This window comes from Protobothrops mucrosquamatus, unplaced genomic scaffold, assembly GCF_001527695.2.
Source record: "Protobothrops mucrosquamatus isolate PMUCROS unplaced genomic scaffold, P.Mucros_1.0 scaffold1047, whole genome shotgun sequence".
Taxonomy (NCBI): Eukaryota; Metazoa; Chordata; class Lepidosauria; order Squamata; family Viperidae; genus Protobothrops; species Protobothrops mucrosquamatus.
In genome coordinates this window covers 767,739-780,462 of record NW_015387279.1, presented here as the reverse complement: position 1 = coordinate 780,462, position 12,724 = coordinate 767,739, and the positions used below count along the sequence as shown (strand labels likewise).

The 12,724-nt window shown below is 36.5% G+C and overlaps 1 protein-coding gene across 1 annotated transcript in view; it reads left to right on the top strand.

Moving 5' to 3' along the window:
- The window catches only part of PPFIBP2 (PPFIA binding protein 2), a 112,026-nt gene that overhangs the window by 21,471 nt on the left and 77,831 nt on the right, over positions 1 to 12,724 (top strand). Inside the window, exon 3 of the mRNA XM_029284874.1 lies at positions 1,336 to 1,550. Coding sequence (XP_029140707.1) covers positions 1,336 to 1,550 — 215 coding nt within the window. The remainder of the gene's footprint in view (positions 1 to 1,335; positions 1,551 to 12,724) is intronic.

Sequence of the window (12,724 nt, the reverse complement as noted above, 5' to 3'; positions counted from 1 at the left end):
GCGGGTCTGACCTAGGGTGAATTTTAAATAGGGACAATTTTAATGATTTTAATAAGACACAGCGATAAATATTTGGTTTTTAATTGGCTTTTATAGGGGATAATGTTTTATATTGTTTTAACATGCTGTGAGCCGCCCTGAGTCCCATGGGGAGAAGGGCGGCATATAAGTTAATGAAAATAAATAAATAAATAAATAAGGCTTTTTTTTCCCTCATAGAATGCTCAGAACGGCGTTCCGGCATCTTTTTCTGATGGGTTTTTTTTTTTCAACTTTTGCATGAGCTGTGCTACTCCCTCTATTGGCTTTCGAAAGCTAAGTTGTCTGTATTATTGTTGCAATGAAGAAAATGTTTCTTTTATTTACAATATTTTTTCTTCAATTTATTTGTGTCCTCCTTTTTATTGTAAAAAGTTGGTCACCTTACTAATTGGGTTCTCTTTATCTTGCCTTAGGACTTGATAAATATTGGTATTGCTTATTTGGGGAAATTGATTGATATACTCAGTGGCATTAGCCCACAAGAGTCCATTGTTAAAATTTCAGGAATTTTGCAAGTGGGTTGAGAGCAGGCCTGAGCTGTGACTCTTAGCAAGCCAATCAGATGTTTGGCGGCTTGCAACACAGCAGTGTCAGCAAGAGAAGCGCTGGTTGCTGTGCATTTAATAGCATACTACTGAATATACTCCATTAGTTATCTAATGTTATTTTTCTGCATCTTTGTTATTTTTCTGTTTTAATAAGTGATCATTCCATTGTATCTTCTGTGAATGCGAATGGACTGTTTCTCTTTTTTGCCACTGTGGATTTGATGGTGAATTGATATATTTTCATGAAATAATGTAGCTATAAAATAGTATTTGTTTGCATAAAATTGATTTTGACATAGAACTTATACGTTTTGTTTGCTGAATAAAGACAGCTACATTCAAGACATGTGCAATGTATATATGCACTGTATTATAAAATATTGATAAAATGATTTGCAAGAAATTACTTCTAAAAACATCAAGGGTCTCCTACGTGGTATCTGTCAAAGCTTTTATAACAGAACCATTCAGTAATTTACATCTTTTTATCAATGTATTTGCAGCTTTTGCCTATAACTGGTTGGCATGGCATAAGTTAAATGTCCTAAGAAGCCTAGCCAAATGAGATACCGTTGAACTTAAAAGAAGAATAAAGATTATTTCAAGGAGTCGGAGATTGCTTTCCAGCACATAAAATGCACAATAAATAAAATCCAGTATATAAACAAATAACTAGTTTTCTTTAATCTGGCTCTTCAGCTTTTTCTTGGACTCTTTCTCTGTTAACTCTGTTGTTTCTTTTTAGGTACCAAGGCAGCTGCAGAATATACAAATGGTGTCTATGACATGGTGTCACCCGCTCAATCAATGTATTTTGGCTCACTTCAAATTTTGCACCTCTTGGAAGATTTGAAGTTAGCGTTAGAAATGCTCAAGGATCCTCAAGAGAAAGAAGCTTTGTGGCACCAAGTACCAGGGGCTACAATAGCTTGCATACATGACTGGCTGGAGGAACATCTGGTAAGTAAAAGCAAAAAACAATGTATATATTGTATTGCTGGAGGGTATCAACTCCTGTTTCTGCAGTATTTTTGTTCTGAAATATCAGAAATGGCTGTGTAATAAACTTCTTAGGAGTTGTTTTGTATAGGCAATACTACTTGATTAAAAAGCCAAGGGTTACCAGAGTGGTTTTCCTTGCGTTTGGTTACAGTTGGTGGATTTCCAGTTTTAGGATTTCAACTAGCAATCCTGGAAAAGATCCTCACCAGAGGACTGCATCAAACATAGCAGCAGATCTGAGACTTTCACTTGGATGGACTACCACAAAAAAAAGTGGTAACAGAATAGGTAGATGGATTGCCTAATTAGGATAGAATAATAATAGAGTCGGAAGAGATCTCTGAGAGCCCTTCCAACTCTATTATTCTATGTCAGGGGTGTCAAACTCGCAACATCACGTGACATGTCGCAATGTATTGTGACTTTTCCCCCATTGCTGGCAATGGGGTGGGCGCAGTTTCAGCGTGACGCATCCGGCCCATGGGCCGGCAGTTTGACATCCCTGTTCTATGTGGATAGAAATTTAAACTATTGCAAGATATGAGATAGTTTTGGTTGCAGAACAATAGCAGGTTAAATATATATATAAAGTAGTTTCATGAATTTGTCCTCAGTGACAGGGAACTTGGTATGCAAAAGAAATTTGAAAGTTAATACAGTATGTAGTTGTGCTTTGAATCAAGTTAACATGCATTACAGCTTTGGAATACTTGCAGCTGGTTTGATAGCCAAGGGCCCTTTCCTAATGTTTCATAATGAAGTCTGTAATACTAAGAACTTGTGGCTCTTGCAGATTTCAAAACACCTTAAAAGGTTTTGAATAGATTTATAAACTTTCACAATACAAGAGTTTCTCATCTGCATGGTGCACTTCCTTAGAAATTGCTAAAGGGTACATATCTTGTTTTTTTGTGTTGTGTTTTGAATATTACCTCTACCCTCTTAAGCTTTAAATCTGAAGGGTTTGGTTCTGGTTAATCCATTACTTAATAATAATATAGCTAAAGTTATAAAATTTGCATGATTTATTTTATTAGTTCTTTTACTTTCCTTTACCTCTCTGCAAAGTTAGCTTCCAAAGAATTCTGTGCTTCATTTGTCACCATCCTAATATTAATTATAGGTATAGAGATAGGAAATTGTATTATTTCATTTGACATTTAATTTGTTGCTCGGGAATAAGCTTGCAAGGAATTGTATGTATTATCAGCTATTAATAGTTTCCTGTAAAGGAAATTGTTCACAAAGAGACATTACACTTTTTTCCTAATTAATATTTGTCATACTATATTCATGTTATCATTAACTGAATTGATCTAAATTAACTGTCTAAAGAGTATATAGTTTCAGATATATATTTAGGCTTATTTGCAGCATTTGTGCAGATATGTATTCGTGGCAATCATAACATTAGGAAATGCTAAGGAACACATGAGTTGGTTCCACTGGTTTGCTTCAGAGAACTAATGTAAACAAAAATCAACTTTGAACTCTGTAGTGTTCTCTTTTTTAATTAAAGTATTTTAATATTCATTTAAAATATGGCCACTTTAAAATCCTATGTCGGATTGGTCAAGCAGAATAAAGAAATCTTAATTTATTATGTTTAACATTGTTCTCCTAGACCTAGAGCAGTGATGGCGAACCTTTTAGAGACTGAGTGCCCAAACTGCAACCAAAACCCACTTGTGCATCGTCAGGTGCCGGGTGGGTGTGGCCCATTGGGTGGGTGTGGCCAATTGGGTGGGCGTGGCTGCAGTGGTAACGCAGACTGGGTGGGACTAAAAAGTTCAATCAATCAATTCCAACTTTGCAAGATCTTTTTTTTCCCTGCGAGAAGTTGAAATTGACTGATTGATTGAACCTTTTATTTTATTTTTTGCACACAGTGGCAGAGGCCTAAAGCGAAAAGGTTTTATAAAACCCAGCTGAAGGCCTAGGACTGGGGCGACAGCACGCGTGCCCACAGAGAGGGCTCTGAGTGCCGCCTCTGGCACCCGTGCCATAGGTTCGCCACCACTGACCTAGAGTAAAGGCTACATTACATCTCTTCAAGATGAAAAGCTTTGTATTGTTCTGATAGAACTACTCTGTATTATATGAGCAAGATTCAGTTGTCAGAATCTTATGATAGAGATTATTAGGAAGCTCCAGAACTGGTTACAAAGGATAGACATTGCTAACTTTGCATTCCCATTAAGAAAATAATTTCAAGGTTACTTTTTAAAATAGGTGGAGCAGTGGTTTTTGCAGTTGCACTTATGATTTTTTCCCCAGTAAAATCAATTAGTGGCAAAAGCTGTCCTAACTTTCCCCATCATTAGCTTTTTTCTCTTATACTTTGAGGACTGAAACATTGTAAATCAAAGTCTGTTTACATGAGATGTTACATTGAACTATCTTAGAATGGGTCTTAGAGTCATGCACAGGGTACACAACAGATTTAATTTCTGTTCAGTGAAATCTTTGACACAGTCTTCCAATTCACTATCAAATTAAAATTCAAGATTTGAAATGTTTTATATGCCCCCTAGAAAGAGTAACCCAATGCTTTGTAATAATGTAGCTAAAATTATAATGTTTGCATGATTTATTTTAGTTTAGTTTATTTGTCTTACTTTGCTCTATGCAACGTTACCTTCCCAAGTCATACCTTTAGAGTATCGTATTGGAAACCATTTTATATCCAAGTAAGAAATTAAACAAAAGGATGATATTAGCAGAATGTTTACTTGCTCTAGAAATAAGTTTTATATATAACAGTTGGTTTCTTTTCCCCTAGGCATAAGTTAATAACTTGATTTCTGGGCAGTCAATAATTTGAAATTGCCCAAATGTTATCCATCAATCAAGTTGAACTCCTTCAATTGCTTTATAAACAAACCTGAAATTTAATGGGTTTGTTTTCTTATATCCTGTATCAATCCCACAGAAAAGTGATATGAAGACATAAAATGAGATTTTGTAATTTGAGTAATATCTGTCACCCATAAGCCTTTAGTTCAAATATCGCCACAAGTTTACAGTGACTCAAAAAGTTTAGCTAATTAGTAATCAACAAAACCTGAGGTCAAAATTTCCAGTTACAGTCCTACTACTTCATTACAAGTCTCTAAAGTTCAACAGCCTGATTACCACTTCCCTTTTTAACAACTTTACAAATATTAAGCATTTTAGTAGATATCTTTAGTAAATATCTCTGGATAGCATTTCTAATATTAATGGTAAAAGATAAGTAATATAGTTGTTGCTAACCATTAATGCTCTGAGTTTTTTCTCTTCTTCTGAGTTTAATAATTTCAGTGTGGAAAAATTGAGTCTAGAGGAGATGCTCGAGGCTCCATTTTATTACTATTTACTTTTGTGCAGGAAACAAAGTGGAAGGCAGTTATTCTTTAATATTACGTTGAGGGACCAAGGTCTGAAATTTGTCTCATTTCCTCTCCCTGATTTTCTTTAGTGTAGATGTGTTTTACACCTTCATTAAGATTTCATGCATTTTCTGCTAAAAATCAGTGGGAACTTATACCACTATTGTCTGGCAGCCTTTTTTTGCTGGTTTTGATAGAGTTGGAAAAAACACACAAGGGAGACAACTTGCATTCCATCAGCTGATTTTTTGGTATGGAAAGAGTATGTTGTATAATTATTGAAGAGTTAGTCTCCTCTGAATCAAATTCTTTCAAGGCAAATAAATGAAAATATTTATTAATTACCTATTGTATAACTTATACGCTGCCACAATTCAAGAGATTGTTTTCAGAATATGCTTTTAAAAATTTAACTGAAGTTTCAAGGCAGAGGTACAAATGAAAGCCAACTCATGGCTTGTTGGCCTGACCAATTCATCTTGTAGATGACTTTTGATTCTTATTAAAATCCCTGACTTTATTTTTAAAAGCTCTACATAGTACTCCTCTTCAATGGGTTATGCTAAATCTTCTGTGCCCACTTTTCTTTTGACTAATTGCTGTTTTTTTTAATCTGTTTTGAAGTTATATGCTGCCCATGATCCTTTTAAATTGGGCTGCCTTTCAGATTATGTAAATAAAGTAATGATCAAGACATGAGTTACTGTCACAAGAATATCTGTAACCAGATAGAGTCATAATTGGTACACCAGCCAAAGGTGGATCAAGGCTTCAGGGACTTGCTTAAGTAAGAGTTCCAGAGAGCTTCATAGTCAAGACGCATACCTTTTTGAGTGAACACCGAGATAATTATTATTAGCACCAATGTTGAAATGTTTAAATGTTTAAACAACTCTGGTTTGCCCCATCCAAATCCTCACATCCTCTAAGCACCAGTTCAGGATTTACACAGTTTTCCTGGGGTAGGGTGATATATATAGCGGAAAGGTTAGCCCAATCTTATTTCTTCCCCTTACATAAATAAGTAGCTTTCTTTCCATTGCTATTGAAGTATTGCTATAGGCAATACATCTGTTTTAATTGTCTTTAAATTTTAGAACCAACATTTCACTTTTAAGATCATATATGACTTTACTTTTACAAATATTGATGCTGGCTTATATTGTTGCTGGATATCAGCAAAATGGAAACTATTATGACAAAAAAGAATATGTGAATATATATAATTTCCATCCCACTTACACAATCTTTTGAGTGAATTTTAGTTGGAATATATATGTGTATTTAGCATCCATGGCATATAACATCAGTTCCCGAAGGATTACTGAGCTGGAAATAAACTATATGATTATTATATAAATCTTATTCTGAGTGCTAAAGAGGTAATATATCATAAAAATTCAAATCTATGATCATTCTGAACTGAAAGATCTGAAAATGCATAGATTGTGTAGAATCTATTTTTCTCAAGAAAATGATTCATTCTTTACTTTACAGTTGAGTAACAAAAAAGTGAATAATCTTTGAAGGAATTAGAAGTGGCAGAGGAGGGCTATAGGGAATTGATGAAGCTGATAATTGTATTTTATCCTGTCTTTGGATTGGCCAGATGAGTTATTTCCATTTTTAAGCATTTCTTAAATTACTTTGTCATCTGAACCCAATTGCCTTCAGTCGTGCTGTCATGATAATATTACAATTACTAGGCTGGAAAAAATATCTAAACAAAAAAATGGAATGAATTTTTGCAGTTCACGTTCGCGATTGGTACTGAAATGGTAACAAAATTCAAACTTTTTCTATTTCCTGAGGTTATTGTTTTTCCTCCTGAAAAGGTTTTTTGAAAGACAATTTATTTGTAAGTATGTGTTGCTTTGATGCAGTAATCAGTTGGCAATCATCTCATTGTGCCTGCAGGTGAAAAAAATGTATGCTTATTCCAGGTCATGTTTAGGCAGGCAGGTACCTTGGATTTGATATAGTTTCAGTTCATGTAAAATGAATTGCTGATTTTAGATTATTATCAGAGTTCACAGCTCGTTGGTGCTTAATTTGCTATGTTGGGTCAAGTGGAGCTGTTGATTATTTATTTATATGTGTTTAGTGGTCACGCCTGTATTGAATTGGTCCTCAGAAGATTGAAATGATGATAAAAGGACAATCGATATGTAGAGTGCAAGGGTAACTAGTGTATATATTTTTCTGTTTGATGGTAACTTCTGTGCTGCTTAAAGAAGTTTCATCTTCAGTATGCATGCATGGCTGTGCTTTAGGTGCTCAGTGCTGTATGGAATAAGATGTTCTTCGGACAGTTTTTAAGTTATACAATTTATGAATCACTGAACAATAGTTGAAGAGTTATTTTTTGTTTTCTTATACATTTTAATGACTAATAAGGTAAGAATAGAGGAATTTACAAGATATTTTTTTTCTGAAATAAGTCTTGCAAAGACTATACTATCTGGGAGTTCAGCCTTTAAACCAGTGGTTCTCAACCTTTTTAATGCCGCGACCCCCAACCGGTCGTAAGTCGAGGACTAAACCGGTCGTAAGTCGAGGACTAAACTGGTCGTAAGTTGAGGACTACCCAACCGGTCGTAAGTCGAGGACTTTCCCTGCCCAGGAGCGCCACACATGCGTGGTTCCGCCCCCTGCGCCGGCCGAGGCATAGCTGGCAAGCAGCAGAGACAGAGCAGGCCGACCACCAGCTGGCCCAGCTCAAGGGAGGTAAGGCACCCGCCGGAAAAGGGGGAAAAATGGCGGACAGCTTTGCTTGGTGACCCCCGTGAAATGGTCGATCGACCCCAAATGGGGTCGCGACCCATAGGTTGAGAACCGCTGCTTTAAACTCTAATATTCTCAAAGGAAACTCATTTGAAAGAACCTGAAGATAGCAATTCTTGGAGTGCTGTTGCCAAGAGAATCACTTGGCTGTGTCTTTGTACACATAGCAGGAATCAAATTCAACTGATCTTTATCGCTTATCTTATTATTTTAAGCCTCGAAACAGTTTGGCTCAACAACCTCATATATGCATAACAAATGTCACCCAAAGAGAAAACATGTAGATAGTTGAAACATGCTGTAAGAATGAGTTTGTGTTTATAATACTATTAGTTATTAGGGAATCATGTTAGGGTTGGATTTGTTGTTGGGTTGGGTTTTTTTCCCATTTTCTCCTATAGAGAGCACTGTTCTCGACAAGGAGGATAATAATTGATGATTTTTTTAAAAAAATAAAAAAAAATCAGATTTTTTAAATTTTTATCAAATTTATTTTAATAAAATGCTTTTAGAGTAAAAATCTATCTAAATATAGTTTTCTATTTAAGATACATTAATAATTTAGTTTATTCAGCATGAAATGGAGCTTAGTTATGTAGCATGAGGCTGTATATTCTACAATATTTACATTTTTGGTAAACTCATTCAGTGAATCCAAGCTCTGCAAGCTGAGATAACATACACTGCATTGATGCATTCACACAATTTCATAGTAATCATGAGATAAATCATACAACAAAGTTCAGGAATATTCCTTTATTCTATTGTTTTGCAAATCTATGTACGACTTTTTTGAAGAGAAATGCATGTGTACCAGGCTCTAAGTCAGACATGTCAAACACAAGGCCTGCGGGTCGGATTCGGCCCACCATGTGGTTCCGTCTGGCTGGGAATCTGCTCTGGAAACAGCGAAGGACTGGCCCATAGCACTGATCTAAAACCTGGTGCCAGCCATCAAAGCCAGAACGTGCTCAGCCTTAGATCCACGGGGCAGCCCTGGAATCAGCAACGGGCATCCCCGCACCTCCCCTGGGCACGCACACAAGTGGCGGCAAGCAGGCGGAAGAATCTGGCATCACTGCTGGCTGTCTTGCCCCACAGGCTGACTTCACCCAGGATGCTGGCGCTGGCTGTCTCCTATGTGCACACCCGGGGGGCGGGGCAGAAGTGGCAGGGCAGCTCCTCGCTGGTTCCAAGGCTGCCCCGTGGATCTGAGCGCGTCTGGCTTTGATGGACACAGCCAGGTTGTAAATCAGCACCACCCCCTCCATGGCCCCCTTGCTGACCTAGCCTCGCAGCCACGAGGCTTCCCTTTCACTGGGACCAGCCACGCCCACCCACGTGGGATAGCGATGGCAGACGACAGCATGAGACCAGCAGCGCTGGCAATCTCTCCCCTTCCCATCTCCCTCCCATACTCAGCTTTAAATCCCTACCTTGGTCAGTGATGGCGAGGCTGGTGAGATCCTACCCCAGTACTTGAGTTGCAAGGGTCTAGATGGTTGGAAATAGGCTAAAATTGAGGTCCAGGAAGACAGAGGTAATATTTGTCTTTTGGGGTATTTGGGGAGCTCCAGTGGTATCTCTTTTGTCTCCACTTACAATATGTTCTACATGGGTCTGTCTTTAAAGATCATCCAGAAGCTTCATTCGATCCAAAATTAAGTTGCCTGTCTATTGACTGACACTCAGTTGTGGAACAAATGCATCTGGGCCACAGGACATGCATTGTTTTCTGTTGGCTTCTGGATGCAATTAAAAACACTAGTATTAACCTACAAAGCTCTGTTTGGGTTGGCACCAAGCTCAGGATCATGTGTATCTACTAAAATCACCCTGATAGTAGCAATACCAGCCCTCTAGCATGACCTTCCATTAAAAAGTAACAGGTGAAAACAAAAGTCTTCCAGAATATGTCAGGCACTTTTTTTTTCTTTTTCTAGTTTCTGTGCTTCAGGCTTTGTATGCTTTTAACTGGATCATGCATATTTTAATTTTTTAAAAAACTTCCCGGAAATCAGTGTGGGGTTGTAGAAACAAAATAAATACCCAGAGAGAAACTAATTTGCTCCCTTTCCAATGAGATTATTTGTGGCTGTCTTTAGGAATTTTGCATATTTTACTTTTTTATGCCATGGAACTTAAGAAGCCATACATGGAGTACCTGATTGTCCTCTACTTATAAGGAAACCATTTTTAAGCTGGCTTATTCAGTCTCAATTTGCTTTGTTGATTCTAAGCCCTGAGTACAGAGGTGAACTCTTCATTCCATGTAAAGCTCCTCTTTAGTGCACATATACATGGACATGAACAATTAGTGTACACAAAGATATAATATACATATACATTTGCATATATCTACTTAAACACATATTTGCTCAGTTAATTAGCAAAAGCTCTCTTCTAAAATTAAGCCTTATGGCAAGATATAGGTGGTGATCTAATAATAAAGCATTCCTTCAGTACAATTTATTTTGCAAGCAAGTTCATCAAGTCCTTCAGTATTCAGTTGTGCTTTGCTATTATTATTTTTTCTAGGTGGATTCTAATTTCTAGACAGATTGCTGCTGATATTTGATTGTGCTGGTGTTAATGTGTTTGGGTTTTTTTTTTTTTTTTTTTTTTAAAAACTACATTAGGAAATGCCCAAGAGAAACATCAGAACATAATTTTCTTTTCTTTTTTTTTTAGTTTTTATTTTTCCTTTTTTCCACTATACAACAAAAATAAAACTGAAAAAATACATTTTTTCCCCTTAACAAAACTGTGTTATACATCTCATATATATTATTTACAATTTATTTACATCAGTAATCATGTCTGTTTCTTTCTTTGTTCTAGCCAATTATAGCATTTGTTCCATATTTCATAAAATTCTGTTGCCTCCTTGTCTTTTAATTCTAGCGTAAGTTTATTCATTTCCGCGCATTCAAGAATTTTGTATATAATCATAATTTTCAAAGCCATTATAAGAGAAACTAAAAAGAAGCAGTAAAATAAAATCAGTTCTGTGAAGGAGTTCATTAATACATTGAGACATGTGTTTATGTGTGTGTATTTATGGCACAGATATAAACATCAAAGGAAAGGGAGGGACTTACTTATAACTTACTGGATTTATGAACTCAAGGGTTAACTCTTGAGATTTTGTTCCAGGAAGTTGCAAGCAGTATGTATACTGACAGTTTACTTTTGTTTTCTGGCATGGAGAAATGGCCACAACGCTCTTCTAAACAAAAGCACAGTATTAAATCAACGTACCAAGTGAGGAGACAGCCATCCCTGTTCGGTGGCATCCTATAGTTGTAAGTAAGAGCAACTAATAGATGTAACCAGCTTTCAAAATTGAAAATATTGCTTTTCTTGTATCCTGAGCAGAACAAGGGAACAGGTAGAAAGGAAGTTTATTGAAGTTCCTCACCCATTTAAGGAACATTGTTTGTTCAGTGTTTCACTGTTTGTTTAAAGCCTCTCTTTTCTCCAAACTACCTGGGGCCAGAGTTCTATTGTGACCTGAAAACTAAGAGGCAGGTAACAAGGTGGCATGTGATCCACTGGAATGTACTTTGTCAACATTCTTAACCATGAGGGTACTAACAGGAGTGTTGGATTAAAGTCTGTGGAAGTTTCAGTTCCTTTGTAGTGAAGAAGAACAATGAGGGGATCAAGGTTCAGTTATATGAAACCTGGAGGAGGTCAGTGAATCAGAAATAGGTATGTGGAATCTTTTAAATATGCTGTTTTTGTCCATGAAAGTAGTGTTCACATGAGTCAATATTTGAACTGGCATGCAGGACAGTCTCCTTTTCAGCTCTTATTACTTTCTAGCTGGAGACTTTCTTTTCTAGGTAGGAAGATCTGGATTCAGTGACATATTTATAAAGGTTGGGACAATGGAAGACACGCTTTGCCATTCAGAACATTCTGAACTCATTCTGTATTACAGGCAGTATAGGGGAAGTACATTTACCCTGAGAAGGGAACTTGATTAGCTATGCTACAGTGATTAAAATTAAAGAAATAGTTCAAATGAACAATTCAGAGCATAATGCTACTGATTTTCATTCTAGAACCTGTTTGGGTTCTCCCGTTACTGGGATTCTACTTAGGCAGAAAATGATAATATTACTTTTCTACTTCTTGGCCATTCCTCTCACATATAGGGGAAATGTGAGGTTCTGCATTTACTGAAATGTTTGAGATATCGCTCACAAATGAGGATGTAGAAGACATGCAGAATAATATATGACTTTCAGATTACAGTTTGGGAAAGAAAAAAATGTTGGAACAATTCTCTAGGTTTAAAGTGGTTCACACTGTTTAATTAGATCAGGGGTCCCCAGAATATATATTAGTACATAATAGGTGGTAATATTTTGTAAGGGTCTACTGGAATTGATGACTTTCAGGCTAACTGAATTGTCTGCAAACGGATTTTTGAAATGGAAAGCACCATCTGTGGTCTCAAAGAAAACTCTCACCGATCCATCTGCATATATGCTATACATTTACTGTCCTGATTAATTGAACACCTGTCTGATGAACGATTTAATATTTTTATTTCCCTTTCAAGATGAAGTCGTCTAAGATGGTTAGTGCAATAAATGATGAAACAACAAAATATTGTAAGAAAATTAGATGGCAACAGCAGAGTTATACTTTTCTGCTTAATAAGTCTATTAAATCACTAGTTTGAATGCTCCCTTTCAACTTCAACCACCCAATTTAGATTATGTCATAGAACACTGCTATTTCAAGCATTACTGAATTTGAGGTCAAAAACCTTGACTCTTAAATGGACTGGATGAACAAACTTTATTACAGGATCCAATTTTACACTTATTGTACTTAATGTACTTATTACCAGAAATAATAATAATAATAATAATAAAGTTTGAAGGGAGCTTGGAGGTCCTCGAGTCCAACCCCCTACTCAGGCAGGAAACCCTACACCATTTCGGACAGACATGTCCAGTC